Source organism: Egretta garzetta, unplaced genomic scaffold (genome assembly GCF_000687185.1).
Source record: "Egretta garzetta isolate BGI_Z169 unplaced genomic scaffold, ASM68718v1 scaffold70, whole genome shotgun sequence".
Lineage (NCBI taxonomy): Eukaryota > Metazoa > Chordata > Aves > Pelecaniformes > Ardeidae > Egretta > Egretta garzetta.
In genome coordinates, this window is record NW_009258539.1 from 5199914 (window position 1) to 5221523 (window position 21610).

At 35.4% G+C, this 21610-nt stretch overlaps 1 protein-coding gene across 1 annotated transcript in view; it reads right to left on the reverse strand.

Annotated features, from left to right (window-relative positions):
- GK (glycerol kinase) overlaps positions 1-21060 on the reverse strand; it is a 29924-nt gene extending 8864 nt beyond the window's left edge. Inside the window, exons 1-16 of the mRNA XM_035901952.1 lie at positions 21052-21060; positions 20107-20180; positions 19325-19431; positions 18665-18742; positions 17691-17770; positions 16511-16648; positions 15892-16001; positions 15229-15295; positions 13049-13084; positions 12508-12575; positions 10923-10965; positions 10170-10250; positions 8153-8231; positions 6194-6290; positions 3991-4075; positions 447-567 (exon numbers count right to left, since the gene is read on the reverse strand). Of these exons, the coding sequence (XP_035757845.1) occupies positions 447-567; positions 3991-4075; positions 6194-6290; positions 8153-8231; positions 10170-10250; positions 10923-10965; positions 12508-12575; positions 13049-13084; positions 15229-15295; positions 15892-16001; positions 16511-16648; positions 17691-17770; positions 18665-18742; positions 19325-19431; positions 20107-20180; positions 21052-21060 (1273 nt within the window). The remainder of the gene's footprint in view (positions 1-446; positions 568-3990; positions 4076-6193; positions 6291-8152; positions 8232-10169; positions 10251-10922; positions 10966-12507; positions 12576-13048; positions 13085-15228; positions 15296-15891; positions 16002-16510; positions 16649-17690; positions 17771-18664; positions 18743-19324; positions 19432-20106; positions 20181-21051) is intronic.
- Positions 21061-21610: the final 550 nt, after the last annotated feature.

A 21610-nucleotide genomic window follows, 5' to 3' on the forward strand; every position in this document is an offset into this window, starting at 1 on the left:
ATTTGTGCAGGCAAAGGGAACAGAAAAAAGGGTATTTGCTATTTGCTGAAATGCAAGAGCAAAACACAAGCAGTGGAAGTACAAAGTTCTGGTTTATCTCTAAGCAAGATTCTCAGGGCCAATGTGTTGCAGCAGAGCATTAATTCACTGACTTTAAAATTGTTAAACGTTTAGAAAATGATATGACAATTTTAAAGTTCAATGCCATCATAGTGCTGTAATATTTCAACATAAGAAATAAGTCAGTGATCCTCTATGAAAGTGAATCTTCAAACTGGATGCAAGATCTAAAAACTTTTTCTGAAAAAACCCCCAACATTCTCAAGCAGTAGCAAAAGACCAGCAACAACAGCAAAGCAAGCTACCCAATTTGCCCTCATTAGCCATTACAAACCAATGTTGTTTTCAGCTTTAAAAAGAAAACAGGAGTGGTAATTTCATCTTACCAACTGGAATACAGAGAATGTCTGATTGTAGTTGCATGAGGACTTTGTTATTGGTCATTCCTCCATCTACTTGTAACTGATTTAGTGGTATCCCACAGTCCTTGTTTATGGCATCTAAAATCTTAAATTAGAGTGATATATGTTATGTTTTAATTGCAGAAAAATTCATTATACCCTCTGAGTGTAAGATACTGATCATCCAGCATTTGCTGAAGAGCGTTAAGTAAATAATTCCCCTCCCCTATACGTCAAGAGCACAAAACAGAGGTAGTGACAACATGGTTTTGTTCAATAGACAGGAAATGCATTCTATTTATTACCGAAATCCTACTGTGGAAGATGTTTCTCCTCTGATGCTCTATATCTAGCCTACGTGTTGCTCATATGGTCTGAAAAGAAGAATTTTGAAGAAAACTACAATATTTATCAACGCTAACAAAGGAAGAAGTAATACTAAACCTCTAGGGGTCCCTTCCAACCCAAAACATTCTATGATTCTATGATAGACGGAGTCCTTTGGCCAGTTTGTCTAGATACTTTCTCTAATTTGATGCATTAAAGAATTGAAAAATTAAAACGTTTGAACTGGCAATCCGGAAGACACTTCAGCAGGAACTGCTGAACTGTTTTGAAAGAGCAGCCCCTTGAAATATTTTCAGTTGTTGAAAACTGAGAATTTTACCTTACACAAGACAGATTGCAAAAATAAACTGTTTGTGTAATTTTTTTTAAAATTATGTTTCCTTTTTTTGGGCACAGCGGAGAGCTGAAAATAAGAGACTTAAAGTGTTTGCAAGGTATAATTAACTAAGAGTAGAGTATTTAATTCAGTGATACCTATCCATACGCTTTTTAGAGGTTTTCCTAAAAATGTAAGATTTGCCTCAAACCTTAGCTACTGATAACACCATGGCATTATCCTACAAGTACCTATTGAATGCAGAATAGTGGGTTTTCTAGCATTTTTTAAAAGTGGTCAATTAAATGTCTTATTTACATTTTTTAGTTATTGCATCATTTTTGTTGAAGTTAGGCATTAACTAGTGCAGAATGATTTTCTCTTTGTGATTTTTCAATTTATTTGAATAAAAAAGAAATGTGCTTTTCTCAGCTTTAAATGACAAAGCAACATAGACCACAAAAAAAAGACCAAAGCTACAACATACTCTGTGCTGCTCTGTAATTCACAATGTACCCAGTTATACAATTCTTAATGGGAAAAGTCAGCATGCTTTTAAAAAAAAAAAAAAAAAAAAAACAAGAAAATTGTACGTTTGTAAGATAGTAAAAACTATATGGAGATGAGATGTCCAGTAGATTCTACCCGATTCCAGAAAGTAAGTCAGCAAGCTCCCTTACAGGAAAATTTTCAAAGGAACTGAAGGAACTGCCACAAGATAAATAATGGTTAAAATTTGGAAGGTAAGAGTAAAAGGCCAGTTTTCATGGTGGCAGCATCTCTCCACAGGCCTGCACTGTTCAATACATTAGAAATAACCTGGAAAAGAGGATTCACAGCACAGCAGCAATGCTTGCTGGCAGTACTAAGCCAGTACTGCTCCCCACCACTTATTTCCTTCACATGCGTCATTTTACATTTGTCTATGCTGATTTCACCTGCCTTTTTTACCATTCAGCACTTCAGCAGCGCCTCATAATCTCAGCTTTACATACATTTACTGTTGGAGGCTCCAGCTTTTTTTACCACTGTGCAGGAGCATGTTGGATCATAATACGCACTCAACAGAAATTAAAAAAAAAAAAGAAAAGAACACTAGAAATCGGGAAGGGATGATCGTGCTGCTGCTACCTCTGTTCTACTGAGGTTGGATGAAGAGCAAGGTATCCAAGTATGTAAGTTCTGTCTAATGACAGCATTGTACGACTCTTAGAACAGAAAAATTGCTTATTTTTCCATAATGCCTCCTGGAAGAAAAAAATTTAACAGATGTAATTTGTCTGCACAAGGAAGGAGCTTTTTGGAAAACGAGGAACAGAGACGTAGAAGGATTGGATGGCACAATAAACCAAGTGAAAACTCCAATGAACATGAAATTTGAGGGTTTTCCTGAAGGATACAAAAGGCTTCCATTTTAACTGGAATTAAAAGAAAAGAACTTTGTTTCTGACAAGACAGAACTAACAGTCTATCTTTGAAAAATTTACATACATTTTATATGTGTCACTAGGACTTAATCTGTTAATCTAAGCGCGTCCAGAGACCTGATCAGACACCCCTGTCATTGTGATAAAAGCACACTGACTAAAGTATGAGGAAGTATTAGATCTGGTCAAACAGTTAACTTCACCCTCACTCAGTCTGAGAGCTTTATTCCCCTCCCATCCACCCCCAGCAACATGCCCTGTCTCTTGTTCTGACATTTGCTACGCTCCTATGTGAGGCAGCTGAGGTCATTAATCCAGCAGAAAAATAGCCCAGCAAAAAGAGGGATAATTTTCTGCTGGAAAGTTCATTGAGCTGTCACATGAGAGGGAATAGATGGGAGGAGGGACAAGGAAAGAGAGGAGCAGACAACAAACTAGACTATCAGTTCAGTTCCCTGTAACATCACCCTGACTTCTAGTACCAGAATGAGAGATATGGCCTACTTTCAAGCTCTTTCACAACTTTCTGAGGACTCAGAGGCTGTTAGCATAGCTTCAAAAGCAGATGCCTGGGTGAAATTTCTGGCTGTCTTTTTCCACATGAGTAATTCTTACTCTATTCTATGTCACTACAGAAACAGCAAGCTGTTTTCCTCCTCTCACCCAGGTTTAGCTGGTTGTTATTTTAAAACCCAATATGTTTAAATAACAGCAGTTTAAAAACATGCAATCAAATTAAGGTTTGACTGTTACCCTTTGGGATCTACAGATTGCATTTTCTCCTGTATTTGTATGGAACAGTGAGTGTAAATTGATAGTAGATGGTGATATAAAAATTCTAACGCTTAGAACATACTAATAACAATCCCTTTGATTTGGTTGGAGCATTCATTTCTCCTGTGAGAATCTGTTTGCTCTTGCAGAATGCCAGCTAAGGCAACACAAGATGTAATGGGCCAGAAGTGAATCCAGATATCCCTTGGTATGTTTGCTGCTGTCTCGCTTTCACTCATTTTTGTTCTTGTGTACCAAAAGCCACATAAGCCATCTCTGTCACAGCAGACAATATAAAATGTAGTCACCTACGTTGTAGAACTAATGCAATTTTTTAGTTATGGCACTGGCCTTTTCATTTTAATGTTTCTATGTTCTGTCTCTCAAAATATTCACAAAATACATTCTTCTTATTTTAGATGCTGATAAAAAGCAGGATTACCACCCCAAAATAACGTACCACCCAACCAGATCATTGTAGCTAAGTCTACAGGAGCAATTTTTCAGCATTAGCACCACGTAAAGAGAAGAATAGCATCCAAGTACAATATAAAGCATATGATTAATCTTCATTAAAACTTTTCAATCCTCTCTCTTCCTGAAGACCTACAGTCCCTGTTATCATACTAATTTACAACAAATTTAGGACCCAATTTGCCTTTACCTCTCGTGTTTGAAAGCAGACCGCTTCTAATGCAGCAAAGGCGATGTGGTTTTTATTTGTAAACTGAGTAAGGCCACAAATAATACTGTCGAAGAGAGAGGGGGAGAAAAAAAAAACAGTTAGGACATACTTCTTTACCAGACATACACTGTTCCTTCAGATATAGGCCTTCTAATTCAAAGCTTATTCAGTTCCATTGTATAAGGACTGCTTTTTAATATTAAAAAGCTTGTTTCCCTTTAATCTAAACTCTCTCATCTCTGTTTTCCTGACAAACATGCTTCCAGTGTCCCATCAATACAATTGCCATAAATTAAAATTTTATTGCCAATCTGCATGCAAATGGGTGGATATTCACCCACACCCGTACACACACACAAATTTTAGCCTTCCTTTAACAAAAAGCTATGTATGATCGAGGCTGATTTTAATAATATCACCTACTGCTAATATCTTAATAGATTCTCTAGTGCTTTCAGTTCTTAAGGAAAAGCCCAACTGGGTCACTGCTGTGCTCTATATACTTAAAATTGTTTTCAAATCTATTCTGATCATTAGTTACTTGCACACTTTCAAAGAGATTTCTGGATATGGAAATTTTGCTACAGATAACCATGAGTAAGCTGAATTCTGTCAATGCATTCTGAACTGCAGAGCAAATAATCATCCTTTTATTCTATTTCAACATTTGAGCAATAGTACCGTACTACACAGAAGTGCTGCTATATTTGGTGCTGGATACATGCAAGTTCAAAGATATTAAAGGACATTTTTAGTTGTTGCCATTCCAAAGATCAGCTGTTAACAGTTAAAAAGTTAAGTACTGTGATCTGAAAAATTGTACAAATATCTAACTCAAAGGTTTTTTTTCTTCCTTATGTACAAAAAGCATCTAAATTCTAAAGATTCAACTACTTGAAACCTTGGGAACTAGACATTCTTTAAGACTTCTTTTTTCACTTTAGGAAAGTTACTTTATATTTGAATTTGTTATGCTTCTGTGACTCCCATGGCATGCTGTGATTCCAGCTACAGTAGGCAAGCTCACAATAGCAGAAAAGACAAATAGAAGGGTTTTTTTTGTACTAATAGTTCTAACTAGTACCATCTAGTTAACTCTTAACGAGGAAAGGGACTGGAAAGAGAGGAGAAAAGAGCGTTCAATAGACTGGAAAGAAAGCTGGACATAAGGGCAAGAAGAGGGAGGAGAAATGGGGAGGAATTAAGTACCCTGTATCATTGGGCAACGAAGCTGTTGAGGGGTCTGGAGCACAATTCTGATGAGGAGCAGCTGAGGGAACTGGGGTTGTTTAGCCTGGAGAAGAGAAGGCTGAGGGGAGACCTTAGTGCCCTCTACAACTGCCTGAAAGGAGGCTGTAGCCAGGTGGGGGTTGGTCTCTTCTCCCAGGTAACAGGCAATAGGACAAGGGGAAACAGCCTCAAGTTGCATCAGGGGAGGTCTAGATTGGACATCAGGAAAAATTTCTTCACTGAAAGGGTTATCAGGTCCTAGAATGGGCTGCCTAGGGAAGTGATTGAGTCCCCATCCCTGGAGGTATTTAAAAGAGGGGTAGACGAGGTGTTTAGGGACATAATTTAGTGGTTACCAGTTACAGCTGGATTCAATGATCTTAAAGGTCTTTTTCCAACTAAATGGTTCTATGTTTCCATGATTTGAGATAGTGAATGCAGACGCCATGGGAAACTGAGCTCAGAAAAACTAATCAGCACTAAATTCTTCTCTTTCTACTGCTGTTGCCTGACAGATCACAGGTATGCAGACCTCCTCTTTCTCTTTAGTGAGAAGAAAATACTTTCAGAATCAGAAATGCATGAAGAAAAAAAGGTGGCCCCATTAGTGGCAAGGATGATAGAACTATCTTGTACTTGTCCTCTGAAATGCACAAGCCAGCCCAAATATTTTCCCTGCTCCTCGCCTCCTTTATTTTGGAGGGGGGATGGAGAGGTGGGTGAGTAGCTGAGCTAGCTAATACTTCTTTTTCTCCCAGTAGCAGCTGCTGTTTCAAACAGATTAAATACAAAAGAGAAATACAGTAGTTGCTTGAAGATACCATAGAGAATGATGTATCCTGACACATCAAAGGAACAAAAAGAACAATTTCACATACCTTGAAGGACTAGTGACAGTATTTCTAAAATCATTAAATCTCCCTGCAAATACAGTATTTAGTCAGATCCTTACCCCCTTGCACTGGGTTCCCAGTATGGTGCATACAGTCCTGAAAATGCTGGCACAAAGTAGCAGCCATAAGAAGTCCCCACTTCTGCGGCCAGTTTTTCTAATGCACACACACAAACAGTCTTTACTTAGCTTTCCACAACTGTAACAACCCTTAAATATTACACTTAAAGGTGTTATTATTTAAATACGGAAAATATTCAGAATATGTTAGGTAGCTACAAAAATAATCAAGCCACATACAATTAGAAAACACAATTAACTCTGGCACTCTGCTCCTCATTAACTAGTTGTCCATTTGCAACAATATGAATGGAGGATGGGGCATAGGGTGTTGTGGGAAATGTAGAATGTAAAATGAAAAATCAAAACCAAACCCAAAATTGTGTACTCAGTATTCTGACCTAGATTCTGTGAGGTGTTCAAAAGGGTCTCCTGTGGGTAAAGAATGCAACCTTCAAAGCCGTCCAAAAGGTCACACTCTACTTGCATTTAAGTCCAGGCAAGCAAGTGAAACTGGATCAAGACTAAAGGGAGTTAAGAACTAAATTCCCATTAATTTCAAATGGATTTAGAGTTCTAAATTCTCAGCTTATGTATATAATCACAAGGCCAGCTACAAGGAAATCTGAAGTTTCTTAACATCTGAGTAATAACTTCGGATATCTGAACTCCCCAATATTAAAATACCTGTTATTTTTTAAATTATATTAAAACATCTAGAACTGCCAAGGAAGTAATGCTAATGTGCAGCTTCTTCCTATAACAAGAAAGGAAAATATTTTTTTCTGCTTTTGTAAATTTCCTGTTTGCATTGATGAGAGAAGTGTAGCAACAGAGAAAAGAGGTAGGAAAACTTGTTCAAAAAATCTTTGTAAATAGTACTTTCATACAGACTCCACTTTAAAAAGGAGTGAAGGAAGAAGGAAGGGCATGTTCAGGGAAACAGGAAGAGATGATGAAGTCTCACATGACTTCAACAACACTGACGAGATTAAAGTTCTTGAAACTCAAACTTTCCAAAGGTCTAGTGAAACTTTTGAAGCCAACAGGTACTGTAGTGCTTCAACAGCTGGCTGATTCATGTGACAGCAGTTTATATTCTTCTGTATGATCTGTGAAGCTTTCTTACAGAAAAAGAGAGTGATGTTTTAAGTTTTTGCTTAGTCTTTGGAGTTTTACATAAAATTTGAATTCTAAATTTTTCCATCTTTGAATAAAATATCAAATTATTAAAAATATGTAATTAATCACTTTTTAATCCTAAATCTCATTAAATCAGTCACTTTCAAACTGTTACACTTGAATGATTCTGACATTTTCTCAGTTTTCAAATTTTGATGTATTCCTAGTTTCTATAATGTCACACACCAGCTTGTTTCAGTTCAGCTCAAGCGGAAAATGTCAGCTGCCCAAATGCTGAAGGATTACTGTATTCTTAGCCAAAATGGATTACTACCCTCAGCTTTGCCAACTGAGGTGCCTAACTCAATGGATATGGAGCCTTCTACATTCATTTTTGTATATGTAGGGCCTCAGGTTCTCATGTTTGTGACAGGAATGAATATGTAGGTTTAGGATCAAATATGCTCTAGGTTCTGCAATAGAGACTTAAATACTCTTGGCTCTGGAAAATTCAATTTTGTACGAAATGAAGTAATAACACTGTATGTATATTACCTTCCTAAATATCTGCTTGCTAGGGAAACTACTAAAAAATACAGACTGCAATACAGCAAAGCTGACAAAGGGTTTCAAAGGCCGTATTGATATTCTGTATGAAATACATACATCAATGAACAGTGATTTCATGGATGCAAACCAAATTGTTCAAACACAGCAAAATATATGCATCTTCCATCTTTTCTTTACTTGAATATTTTGAGCTTTTATTCAATATTAGAGACATCAAGACACCGGAAAACTTAAAAAACTGAACAGCTCCAAATTATGAATACTCACCAACTTCCTGTGAAGTCTTAACGATACCTAGATTGTCCCTCAGCCAACGAACAACAGCACCAGCTATTGCAACAGACCCCTGAAGGAAACAAAATCACTACAACATTAGGAGACAACAACTGTTAGCTTCGTGTTCCTTTTTATAAGACTGGAAAGGAGGGGTAGTTGTGGCCTCCAATTACAGGCTAACAGTCACAACTTAAAGCACTCCCAGGAATGCTCACAAGCAATCCACAAGTTTCTTGGCAGCTGGAGACTGCCATGTAAAAATGGCAGCCTGTTACGCAGGCTCCATGTAGAAAAGGTGCATATTACATGATTTTTTCTTGGAGGGGAGTTACCATGACATTTCCTAAGCAGTCTCCTTGTCTCTCTAATTTTGTCATGAGGTCCAGTAGCCTCAGCCTTCTTTTTCTAACAAATTAAGATTTTTATGCTTTGATTTAAAAAATGAAGACTGATCATGTCTAGAGTCTAAATACAAATGCCCAGACAGACAGAAAATTCAGGCACTTTCCGCACTTTCCAGCAAAATTCCTCTGGTGCTTCACCAAATGGCCCTGAATGGCTCCACCATATCATAGATGAATGGCATGGCTCTCATCTCACTCCGAAGTCCAAATGGACTTCTCTACAACACAGTCCCAAGTCTACTAGACTAAGCTTCAAGTAAACAGGAGTAGCATTATATTTTCATTCAAAGCCATTGCCAGAAGGAGCAGGGTGTTTTCTAACCAGCTAGCTGTTACAGTTACAAGATACGGGTTTGATTGAAAGAAAAGGCTGAATCCACCATTTCTTGCCTCTCTGGAAAGTGTCTCAACCAGCAGACTGTAGATGATTCTAGCATGGATACAGGAGAAAGAACATTTAACATCTTCTGTTGATGTCATTTCTTCAGACAGTATCGTTAAAGACTTGGAGAGGAGGAAGAAGCAAAGTATACATGCACATGTTTCAGCATGCAGAAATACAAATTGCTCTTGAGACAGTTCCAGTTCTTACTTCAAAAACATGGGTTAAAAATAAAACAAACTTCTCACATAACTGCACAAAGTGAAAACCTCAGTTTGCCAAAACATGCCAAATGCAAGAACAACTTTCCTTAGGAAAGGAAAAGGAAATGAACACACCCTCCCACATCCTAGTAAAGTACTGCAAGCTACAGACTATTCTCCCAGCAAAGAAAATTCTGTGTGTTGTCTTTGTGTGTTTTACATGGAAAACGTGGGCTCTCTACAAAAGCTCAATGGCAGCAGAGAATTCAGTATGTGTGTTTTGAGAATAACTATCAGATCAAGCCCGCTAAGCAACACAGGTGGAATAATAATCATTCTGTTGAATCCAATGAAGCTTTGGTGCCAAATAGGTGCTCAGCTGCTCTGTGCTTCAGAAACAGAGCTTTAGAACAATGAACCCTGAAGTTATAGTAAAAATCCAATTTTCTATGGGATTTGGATGTCCTTAGAGTTGTGTGGAGAACTGAGGAACTAAGTTCTGGAAGTAGGCACCTAAGTCTCAGTAGGTAAAAAAAGCTCAATTGTTAGAGGATTCTTGTTCCAGAAATTTGATTCAGATTTTTAAACGTTAGGAGTAAAATCCACTAGAATGAAACAAAAATTAAAGATATTTAGTGGGGCATTTTATTATGAGAAGATAACTGAAACACTAGTACTTTTTTCCCTCTTTTTTAAATGCAATTTCAGTATAAAATTTCTTCTTATTTATTTATTTATAACATTTATTAAAGATTTGAAAGACTCTGTAACAGAAAAAATGTTTTAGCCATCATGCCCTGAAAATATAAATGATGCAATGTAGAAATATTTTTATTAGGTTATGTGATAAAGATTGGAGATAGGGATAACCAAAACCACACATAAGCCTTGAAGCACACAAGCTATAACACAAAGCTATTTTGATTTCCATGCAACTGAAGATAACATAAGGATACTAGAAAAATGGAAGTAAACAAGAACACGTATCACTACAAGAAGGAAGAAATTACTGTACTTACCTCTAGTGCATAACAAACAGGTTTGTCTCTGCCCAGTTTGTAAGCTATTGTGGTTAGAAGACCATGCTCAGAAAACACAGACTAAATGCGGAAAGGGGAAAAAAAAGGTAAAGCATGAATAGAGGCAGAAAACATTTAATTAAATATATTCAAATGATAATAAACAAGAGACAAAACCTTCACTGGAAAAAAAAAACATATGGAAAGTTTAAAAAAAGTCACTCTAAATAAACACCTAAGATAAAGCCTCAAATTGCTGGTGTCAATTTGCCTTTCCACAAGCTGCCTCAGATCCTTCCAGCCTCCTTGTAGCAAAGAATTAGGGGTCTTTAGAAGGAAATGTGAATGAGAAGGAAGCCAAAGCTTTGCATTATTTATTCAGCTACAACTACAAGGAAACAATGGGAGAAAATGAAGGGAAGAAATAAAATAGCCAAGACAACAAGAAAAGCAGGTAGTTAACACAACACTCAGCACTTCTGGGTGAGGTTAAGAAACATATACAAGGAAAGAGCAAGAAACTTGATATGAAAAGTTCTTTTTAGAAACTTAAGGAGCTAGGAAATGGAGTCTTACTGAAACACCTTGAACAAATTATTACTTCCTCTTATTTCAGATTTCAGAACGCACTTTTCCTTATCTCTAGCAATATAATTGCTGCTCATAAGTTTAAGAAAGGCTAATACATAGTTGCACTCAAGAACTTAAAGACTGTAAAAAAAAAAAGTGAACAACTAAAGAAATGCAACTGACCTTCTGACCCGTGTTACAAAGCAAGAAACATCCTGTTCCATACCTAGCATGAGAGCAAAGGAAAGTTAAAACCAGGATATTTAAAGGATAACCTGTTACTGCAATTCATGAATTTGACTCCCCTTTGGAGAATCAAGACATCACTTTTTTCCTCTTGAAGGTTATGTTGCCATTACCTGTTGATAAAACCATCCTCAAGAAGTTGATTTAAATGCAGCAGGCAGCTGAAAAATCTAGTCCCCGCACCTCTTTCTCTGGCTATTTCTTATATAATACTTGATCAAGGAGCAGATATGGCTGAAAACTACGTGTGAATTCCTCTTTGATGGCAGTGTTTACCTACTTCGATATAAGCTGATTATGAAAGCTACTTTATAAAATAAACATTTCACAATACTAAATTCAAGCTTTTAAAGCGGAAATTTAAGAAACTGTTACTGTCACAAAGAGGAGGGTTTTCTTTAAACATATTAAGTTCAAATACTTCTAAAAATGGCATGTTTCTCATTTGAAGACCACATCACACATATGTGTGCATACACACGCATGTAAGAACACAGTTTAATAAAAGGAGTGCAAAATACTTATAACCCACTCCACCTTATTTTAAGAAATTATGAGTTCCCTACCTTTTTAATACTCTGAAAATTAATAGCTTCAAATAGTACTGAGAAAGTCTTCAGTTTACATTTGGAGAGAAAAGGGGTAAAGCAGCAACACAAATAGGTTAAAAACCCCTCACTTTTACCTTTTGGTTTAGCAGGATTTTTTTCAAAAGGTTTCTTGAATTATAAAAGTATTTCTTATAAAAATACTTTGTGACAATATTACTTAGAACCATGTTTATTATACTAAAATAGAAGGCCACTAACCATTAAGTTTGTGTATAAATATAAAAGATAAGGTGAAGGTTAATTAGCAACAAGTATAGATTAATGTGTAATTAAATCTGTGAAAGTCCAATACTGTGTATGTACCTACATGCTCAGTTAAGCACATGGTTGTAAATGGAGCACTAAGTCATTTAAGCAGAGAGCTTTTCCTGAAATTAATGTTTGATTACACCAGTTGCCTGATTTAACTGATCAGCTATTGTAAACAAGGGACACTAAGAGGCTGAGAAATGGAAAGAACCCAAATGTAAAATTCTCCACACTGAGCTAGAAACAGAAGCAAAACTAAGCACTGCAGCTGAAGTGAACCTTTCCCATCCAGCAATGTTGGTTGGGTTTTTTTTTGTCATTCAGGTCTATGCGATCTAACTCACACGGCCTGTATTTGTTTAACTTTAGGTCACAATTTATATGACACTGCAACTGTTTCCATCTGTGTTTTGGAGAATTTTAAAATTAAAACCTTCCTGTCATACAGAGGTATTTCCTCACAGTGACTTTGTTCCAAAATACAACTCACAAACTATTTAATTTTAATACCTTCATTATTTTATACAAAAATTGGGACACTGTTTACTTTGTACGTCAACCCAGAGCTGTAGTTATGCAGTATCTACAAAAGCATTTGGCAGTTAGCTTGAAAAACAGAACAGTGATGTACTGTTTATCTGACAACTTTTGTAATAACTTACGTATTTTTTGCCTGCCCATCTTGAAAACACATTTGCCCAACAAGAGCAGCAGACTGGTCACCCAAGCACTGAAAAGAGATTTTTTTTTTTTTAGCAAATATCTGCAGTTGAATCACATGCATGAAAAAGGAACATGAACAGCAATATTTAACTATAATCTATTAGGAGCACGCAGGTAACTAAAGTGAGGAAAAAAAATCTATAAAGACAACCTCTGCTTTTTACTACTCTTCCCTTCACAAGAACTGCTTGCTTCCATTTTGTAATGTTACTCATTTGCTTAGCCTAAGTTTCCAGCAGCCCTACCCATACGCATTAAAGCCATCAGCTGTATTTCCACAGCCAGACCTTAACTTAACAATGAAGAACCCAGTCAACTAATAATTCAACTTCAAAAGTTTACTTCATGTTTAACATGAAGTAAAAAAACATCAACTTAATTTGTAGCAGGATTCATTCATCTTAAAAGATTTTTCCAGTGAAGATCTGTTCATGCAGTATCAGGTTCTCATGCCAGAATCTGAGTTGAAGTAGGACTTACCCCAGAAATGGGTACACCTGTCAAAGCTCCAGATTTCTGATTCACGAAAAGAGAAAAAAAAAAGTTCCAAATTAGCTTTCCATGACTACAATTTAAGGCAATGAAAAAGAAGGTAAATTTGTAATGCTCAAAGGAAAACAAAGAAGGGTCACGTAAGCAACACGGTTCAGTTCAAGTGTACATTGGACTTCAGCTTAATGCACCTCATGTCTAAAACACTAAAAATAGAGAGCAGGAAATTTACAGGCATATTTAATGTCACCCCACCAGTTCTTAACATAAATTTTATTGAAATCATAGTGTACAGAAAATTAGGTTCAGTATAACCTTTGCAGTCAGTGTCAAGTGTAAAATGCAGACGTGCAAAAACGGTCAAGTGACTAGAAACAAAAGTGATTGTGATGACACACTAAGCAAAGACAGATGCCTTATTTTAAGATACAGCATTTTAAGACTTATATAGAATTTCTTCCAAACACTACCACATAGTTTTTCAGTTGCATTCTTGCAATAGGCAACATAAGAAATTTATATACTGAAACTTTTACTTCTTTCTTTAAATTGTTTCTTCATGCAATTATGAAATGCATTTTCAGTGAAGTTATGCACGTGCATTTCCAATCTGAATATTGTTTTTCTTTAATTCTCATTTTAATTAACTGGATTTAAGATAATTTAGTTTATAAATGCACTCAAAACCACTTCATGATTCTGATGTTTCACTATACTAGAATGACTATTTGTAGACAGAATGGCCCACTTTTCTCATTTATAAAATGTGACAGCCAACATTTATTAGCCAGTAGCTGTATTTTTTACTTCACTATTAAAAGAAATATTCAACAGCCTGCAAATTAAGGCAAATGCATACAGCAGGATTACATTTTAGAAACAACTTTAGCATGAACTCTAATTGCAATATCTCAAATTTGGAAATACCCACCAAATTTATTAGTCTAGAAAGTGTGCTTTTACTAATCCTTAAACCAATGGAAATGCACAGCATCTGAACAGAATGGATAAGATATAGGTGGTCAGCCTAATGGAAGCCTCTACTCACCAGGCTAGGACAGATTTTCTACAGTCAGCAAAAAGAAGAAGAAAATAAAAAAATGGAAGAAAAGGGGAAGAGAAACAAAAGTTCACATTTAAAGTGACCCTCTATTCTGTTTCAAGTTGCCAGGTAGTATCTTTTTGCATTTACCTCACCCATTCAGTTTAATACAACTCACTCTCATCTGACCTTCACATTAATAAACGTCAGCAATGACTTCTAGTAGCATCTCCATTAACAGATGAGCAAAAATTTCAGGCAAGTTAGAGTTATATTTTAGATAAAAATCTCATAACTTGTTTTAATTACAAAATGCCTATATGTTCCTAGTAAACTATAGGGCAAACTACCAGGAAAAAGAATGCAAAATCACAACATCCAGTTTATCTGATTCTGAAGCTTTTAAGAATAAATTAGATGCCACTGCATAAGAAGAGCTGGTGCTGCATCAAAGTAAACTGGAAACCTCAGCCCCATGACAACAATTAATGATTTACTCCTAAGTAGTATTCACAGCTGCACTGGAAGGAGTGTAATTAAAAAGACATTGCAATATTCCAAAATATTTTTTTTACTGAATGCTATGTAAATATACACAGCAAGAGTAGTTTATTTTTCAAAAAAGAAGGCAATCTAAGGTGTCACTTGAGATTTTCCAGTTCACAGAAACTGACTAATCTTGCCTTCAGTTATGTAGAAATAAGACATTAAACATCTCGTCCAGTCTTCTTAGATCATGAAGACATCCATAGCAATCTTAATCTCTTTTCAATTGTACAAGAAGTAAAAATATTGTGCTCTCATTCTTTTAATCTACTGATTATACATTGCATTGTGATGGGTAGTTTCTAAATCAATAAGTAATTGTAATTTAAAAATCTAATTTTTATCCTTATCAAAAACCTCTCCTGTTTTGTTTTGTCTTGTCTATTTGACACTTAAAAGAGAAAACAACAGATATTCAACTTCATGCAATATTACACTACAGTAGATAATGACACACTAATCATAAATCAAACAATACTGGTCTAGAAAAAGCCATTAGTCCTGATCTATGGAAATTCTGCAAAATGTATATTGATATATTTTTACAAGATTAATTTCACACACACACAAGAAAACGTACCATCAGGCCATAAATCTCAGAGGAGCTTCGTACTTTTGGAAGTATTTCCATAGGAATATCAAAGAACCTGAAGACAATACAAAATAATTTACATATGGTCACTGCTAAATCAGAAAGCATTTTGCATTTGTTTTCTTAAATAAGTCTAAACTGTCAAGAAAAAAAACATAAAAGGGACTTTGATTTCTAGGGTTTAATCGATCACTATGTGTTTTTCCACTCGTTACAGTACGTAACACTGAATTATGGAGTAAAACACCATGTGTTTGAATGTTTTGAAGAAATCTCCGTTCTCATGTGGGAACTCATTCCTCTTCCAACAATATCTTTAAAATATTGCTATTAATAAATTTAAATTTAAATAGAGAGACTATCATTGTAACTGACTTACAAATTTGATTAAGGAATAAAGAAACTATTAAATGTAAACGTTTCCATGAACCAGTCTTCCGCCTACATAAAAATCAAGGCTCTGCTACTTTTAATTAATCCAGACAGCTGTAATTTGGACATCTGGAGAATAATGAATCTTAATTATTAATGTTAACAGTAAATACAACAGTAATTGCTGATCTTAGTCTAGATAAGAGATTGTTACTATTGCTTTACACATCACTTACAGAATCTATTTAAATAACAGTATTACTGAAAAACTGAGCTTACTGGCAGAGCTCGGGATCCCATTCCAAGGAATGAATGTTGAACAACATTGTTCTACTGGCATTGGTTACATCTGTACAGTGAACGCCTCCATTCTTTCCACCCGTCAAACTCTGAACAAAAAAAATATCAACAGTATTTGCCAAGAAAAGATACAGGTTTACTTTAACAGAGGACAAAAAAAAATTTCTACATTCACAAAGCTTTCAGCTTGGGACTGGGAACTCTGATATTTCTGCAACAACTAAAGAGGAAGACCTGGTATAGTGGAAAAAAGGCGTGAGAGAGGTAATAAGGGTACAGCTGTACCTCCTGGAGTCTTATATTGCAAAGGTGGCTAACAGATCTTTCTGAAGTCCAAGATTTTTCCAAAAGCATGAGCAGAATTTTACAGCAACCTATAAATGGTAAACTACATATAAGCATCTATGAAAAGAATATAGTGATACAGGAACAGTAAAAGTTCATCTTGTAGGGAACTTTAATGGAAGTTCTTTTAGTGGCTTGTACTAACACCACTGTGTGATCAGTGGGCATCATGTGTCATAGTACTTTGCATGGAAATTTGCATGATATGGAAATTAATTTTAAAAAGAGTGATAATAAACTCACAAATACATACCCATATAAGCCATGAATCAATAGTCCCAAACATAGCTCTTCCATCATCAACTGCTTGCTTAATCTCTTCCACATTATCCAAAAGCCATCGAAGTTTCACTGCACTAAAATAAGTGCTAAGTGGAAGACCAGTCCTAAACTGTAAAAAAAAAAATAACATAAAGAAAATTTTAAAAAGTCATTTAAAGACCATGCAAGTATCTTTTCCATGAATACTGTATTTATACATAAAAATGATGACAGTAATTGAAAAACCAAAGACACAAAACTCAGAGAAATGACATAAGCTTGTTATTTAAATAAGTACTAAGCATACAATACACAAGTCTGAAAATATCAAAAACAAATGACCAGTGCATTAATGGACAAAGATCAAAGTTGGTCTAAATGCAGTTCAAAGACCATTTACGTGGAAGTAACTGTTTGCAGAAATCCTGCCTTATCTAGGATATCTCCATATGACTAGACAGCAAGTAATGACAACAAAAACAAGCAGCACAGCACAGGAAAGATGGAATTTGTATTTTACTAGCACTTAAAAAACAAGTCAGTTTAGATGCTTTTTGACATCCATTTCCTGGCTATAGGAAAATACACAATATATAAGATATGTAATATTTATACAATAAATCAAGGAAAACATAAATCAAAGAATTACGACACCCTTTTGCAAGCAGTTTTTTTCCAAATTGTTATATATATGTACACCCATATAAAAAAAATGATGTATTTGCTCTTTATAAAGTAGCTTCCTAGTTCTCAGATTGGTTGCAATTAACTTCACTATTAAGGCATAAGATGAGAAAGGATAATATATTTCACATCAATGACTTATTCTCCAAAGAGTTTTTTTTCTATTTGCTCTTACTTTTTGTGTGTGATGTTTACTTATCATTGGATAGGTAACACATGATTAAGTCTCATAGCGATTACTCATTTAACTTCTCTAGTGAGATAAGTAAGGAGTGTTAACCACTTACTTTGAGGAAAATAAATATTTTCTAGTCTCAAATCTGTAGTATAGTATTATGCACATTTTTTATTTAACAAGCTAAGAAGGGACTAGAAGCTACAACTGACTGACTATGTTTTGGGGAATTTCAAGCACACATCTCCAAAACATTATATATTGGAGCAATAAGAGTTCAGCTACTATTTAAATGTTCTGGAATATTTCTTACCTTAAAAAAGGCTTTGTTTTTTCCTGGAATTCTTTTAAGAAGCCGTTCAACTGTTGACTGGGTTCTCAGGTCAAGCCACACTAAAAACACAAGTGAAACTAACTGATCAACTCATATAATACACAAAAAGTGACATGTACAGGCTTCTTCTACAAAAGCAGAGCTCTTGCCAGTAAATTCCTGTCTTTATTTTTAGCTTTTCATGTAGTTGAAAGAATATTGTATTGCCACTGTATTTTAATGTACTATTGTAAAAACTAAAAATGGTTAGATAATTGCATTTGATTTAAAAGAACAAATAATTTCAGACCTCAAACAGGATTTTCCACATAATAGGATGTATACTTTTCTCTACCAGAGCATAAGCAAATGACTAATGCTACTTTGTTTATATCGGATGACTGTCATTAAACTAGGAGGTTAAAACAAATAGCAGGTTGATTATTTACTATTTCTATGAAAACTTTGAACTGAAGCGCTATGTCAGTTATCAAGGTACAGCTGGGCTAAACATAAAGCTGTAAACAACATATATTTGAATACAGAAGAGTCCTGTTTTTTCAGTGACGCTATACTAAACTAAATCTGGCACTTGACATGGCCTAAAAGAGCGAATCTAAACAATTACCATTTCTCAGCTGACATAATCTGAAAAGCCAAGGTAAGTGAAAAATAAAACTCTAAATCAATAAGTATTCATTAAACCTACCTAACATGTTTTTCCTTTAAAGTTAAATCAAAAGCATCCTGAAAATTTAGTAAGCTCCTTCATTTAAAAGGAAGTGATTTGGTATAAGTCAGAGCTTCATTACGTGCCAGGGATGTACAAAACCCCTCAGGAATGCAATAGGATTTTTTTTAATTGCATTGGTGTATACAAACACACAGCTTATGGCACAGATATAAAAAAAGAAAGCATTTTTCTACAGCATGCTCATTTTATGATACTACATATCAGAAAGTATAGAAGTTACCAATAGCATTATAAAGAGGTTCTCCGGTTGTCTTGTCCCAAACCACTGTTGTTTCTCTCTGGTTGCTGACTCCAATGGCTTCAGGACAAAATAGAAAGAAGTATCCTTTTCAGAAGGTTTGTTTTCCCCTTTTAGGGGGTGAGGGAGGGAAGGGAGAGGTGGAGAGGAGGGAGGAACAGGTAAGGAGAAGAGGAAAGTAAACGGGAAATAAAAAGAGTCCAACTTTTTCATGTTAAAATCTAGAAATATTGCTTCTAAAAACTCATCATTCAACTTTTACTGCTTAACCTATGTGCTCTAAATCTCTCTTTTTTTTTTTTTTTTGGCACAAACTGAGACAGCCACAACACTGATGGGAAAATAGCTTTTCCCAGTAAGCCTTAATTTAAATTTCAGAATTTCTTCATTCATCACTTGTCTCTGTGATTTTGCAAGATTAGGTTAAGTCTACTTTGTACATTTTGCATTGCTAATATACACGAAGGACTTACTTTCTTATTATTCTTCCCAAACAAACTGCTCTCAATGCCAATCTAACATTTTCTTTGAGGGTAGCACATGCTGCCACCTTTCTGTTTATTGACTTAAAAACTAGAGAATCTGACTTGCTCAACCATGAGTATGTTAAAGCCTTCAGTTACCCATAAGTACTAGGAATACCTTTTATGTTAGTGATGTCTATGTTCAGTTGTTGCAGTTTCTCACAGGTCCTTTCCACACATTCAAGGACAGACTTCAATATTTCCTTTGGATCTTGTTCCACCCATCTTAAACAAACAGTAAACACCAGTCAATAAGAGACAAAAAATTACATTTAGGAAAAAAAAGAAGTTCTAGTCTGAAAAACCAGCTGAGCATTTTGAGACAATCAAAACTACAAAGTATGTTTTACATATCTAGAAAAAGTGTAATGAATTTCAACCCCTTTTTAAACAGTAAGCTGTATTTTCACAACAAAACTATCTGCAGAAAACAAAGCATTTTGTTTTGCTTTATTCTATACATAGGGCTTTGGCGGCACATGGTAGGTCAGTTAAGAACAAGCAAACAAACAAAAAACACCTCAGAGAACAAACTAAACAATTTCTAAGGACTAAGCTTAAGGCTATGATTAAATTGTAAAAATTACCAGCTTTACCACTTTAAATGAAACTTTAAATCTTGTTTAAACTTTAGTTTTAGACTTTAAAGTTTAAACTGCAAATATGTTAATGAGTGGTCAGAGTAAAACACTAAGTATTTTTAGTTTACATAATTCAAAGCACATACCGGACACCCAGTGTGGGTTTTTTAATGCCATTTTTACCACCACGCAGTCTTTTATAGCAGATACTGTCTTAATAATTATTTATCAACTTCAGTTTTGATCATTCATAGATAAAAAACACACAGACTCTACCAAAATGTACACAAACAATTGAAAAAACACAGAACATTCATACCCTTCTTTAGGGAATTTCTGCTGTATCTCAACTTGATGGTGACTCAATAGCTCTGCTGTTTTTGCATTAAAAACCTGCAACAACAGAATTTTCTATGAACACGTAAGATTAAAGAACAATAAATTACCACTTATTCTTTTGAACAAATACAGTGCCAAGACAACTGATAGTCATTTTTTACCATCAACCCAAATATCCATATAGCCTGGGTTCAGATACATGAAGTTTTGTAATTAAGGTGAGCAAAGAATATTTTGGTACAGTTTGCTGTCAGTTATAACTACTTTTTTTTTCTTGACGGATTGGGAAAGAACCACATTTTGTCTTGTGGAGGTTGTAGAATTAGACTAACGATGCATTTTAGAACATACCTCTCAGTAAAATACCCACTATGTTAGTCATAATAACATTTCTTTAGTTCCTGCTCTGATACTCTAATGCCAGAGCTATGCCTTTTCTTGAGTTAGCTCACTTTTAGGAAGAGTGATTTTAAGAGACAGACAATCACATGTAGTTTAGAAATCACAGAAGGGACCACGCTGTGAAGGAAGAAACCTAGGCAGAACCCAGTTTATTTCAAAGCAAACTACAAATACAAAGAATGTCACTGCAGCAACACAATACATTAAAAAAGAGAAGAACATGCAGAAAAGTTACTTAGATTTGAATATACCCCAATAAAAACCAGCAGAGTAGAGAATCCTGAGCACTACACTAGTGGCTGTTCTTAAGGAATCACAAGTTGGAGGCTCTCCCTTGCAGTAGAAGCTCAGCTAGAATATACAACTATCTTAATTAACCATCAGTGGCCTGTTTCCAAAAGTAATCTACTGTGGCCAAGCTAAGATGAAACCCAGTAATACATCCAACTTAATTGTACAATGAGTAAGCCAGTGTAACTGACTGGGCAATGATGACATTCCTGTGAAAATGGCTCTTTCTCACCAGCACCATGCAGAATCTTCTGCTTGAAGAACATTCAGGGACCTCGAAAGTAAAAATCTAACAGCAGACTCCAGTGAACTGCAGAACATGCCAGTAGGACACCATCCTATCTTTTTATGCCAAGCAGAGGAGGGTCAGATTTAGAAACGGCTCTTGTGCTAAGGGTACAAAATTCAGTTATACCCATCCACTCCCTAGGATACAACTGAATCTTTTCTGGACTTCCTTGGTAATGCTCTCTTCTCGTTCCACAAATTTTAGGAAATTCTCTTAAAGCTTTTAATTCATAAACTATTGATTTAAGTTAGATAGTACAGTTTACTCTGCAACTATTAGAACAATTTTGACGAAAAGCAGATCAAGTTCTGATTCTCCAGTTTCTTTGAAACCTTAAAGTGTATCTTCAGACTGAAACTTTGAAGTTTAGAAACATTCTAGTTGTATATTAGAACCATAAAATAATTCAGGCTGAAAGGGACCTTAAGCGATCTTTAGTACAACCTCCTATTCAAAGCAGGGTCAGCTATAAGATTAGACCAGGTTGCTCAAGGACTTGAGC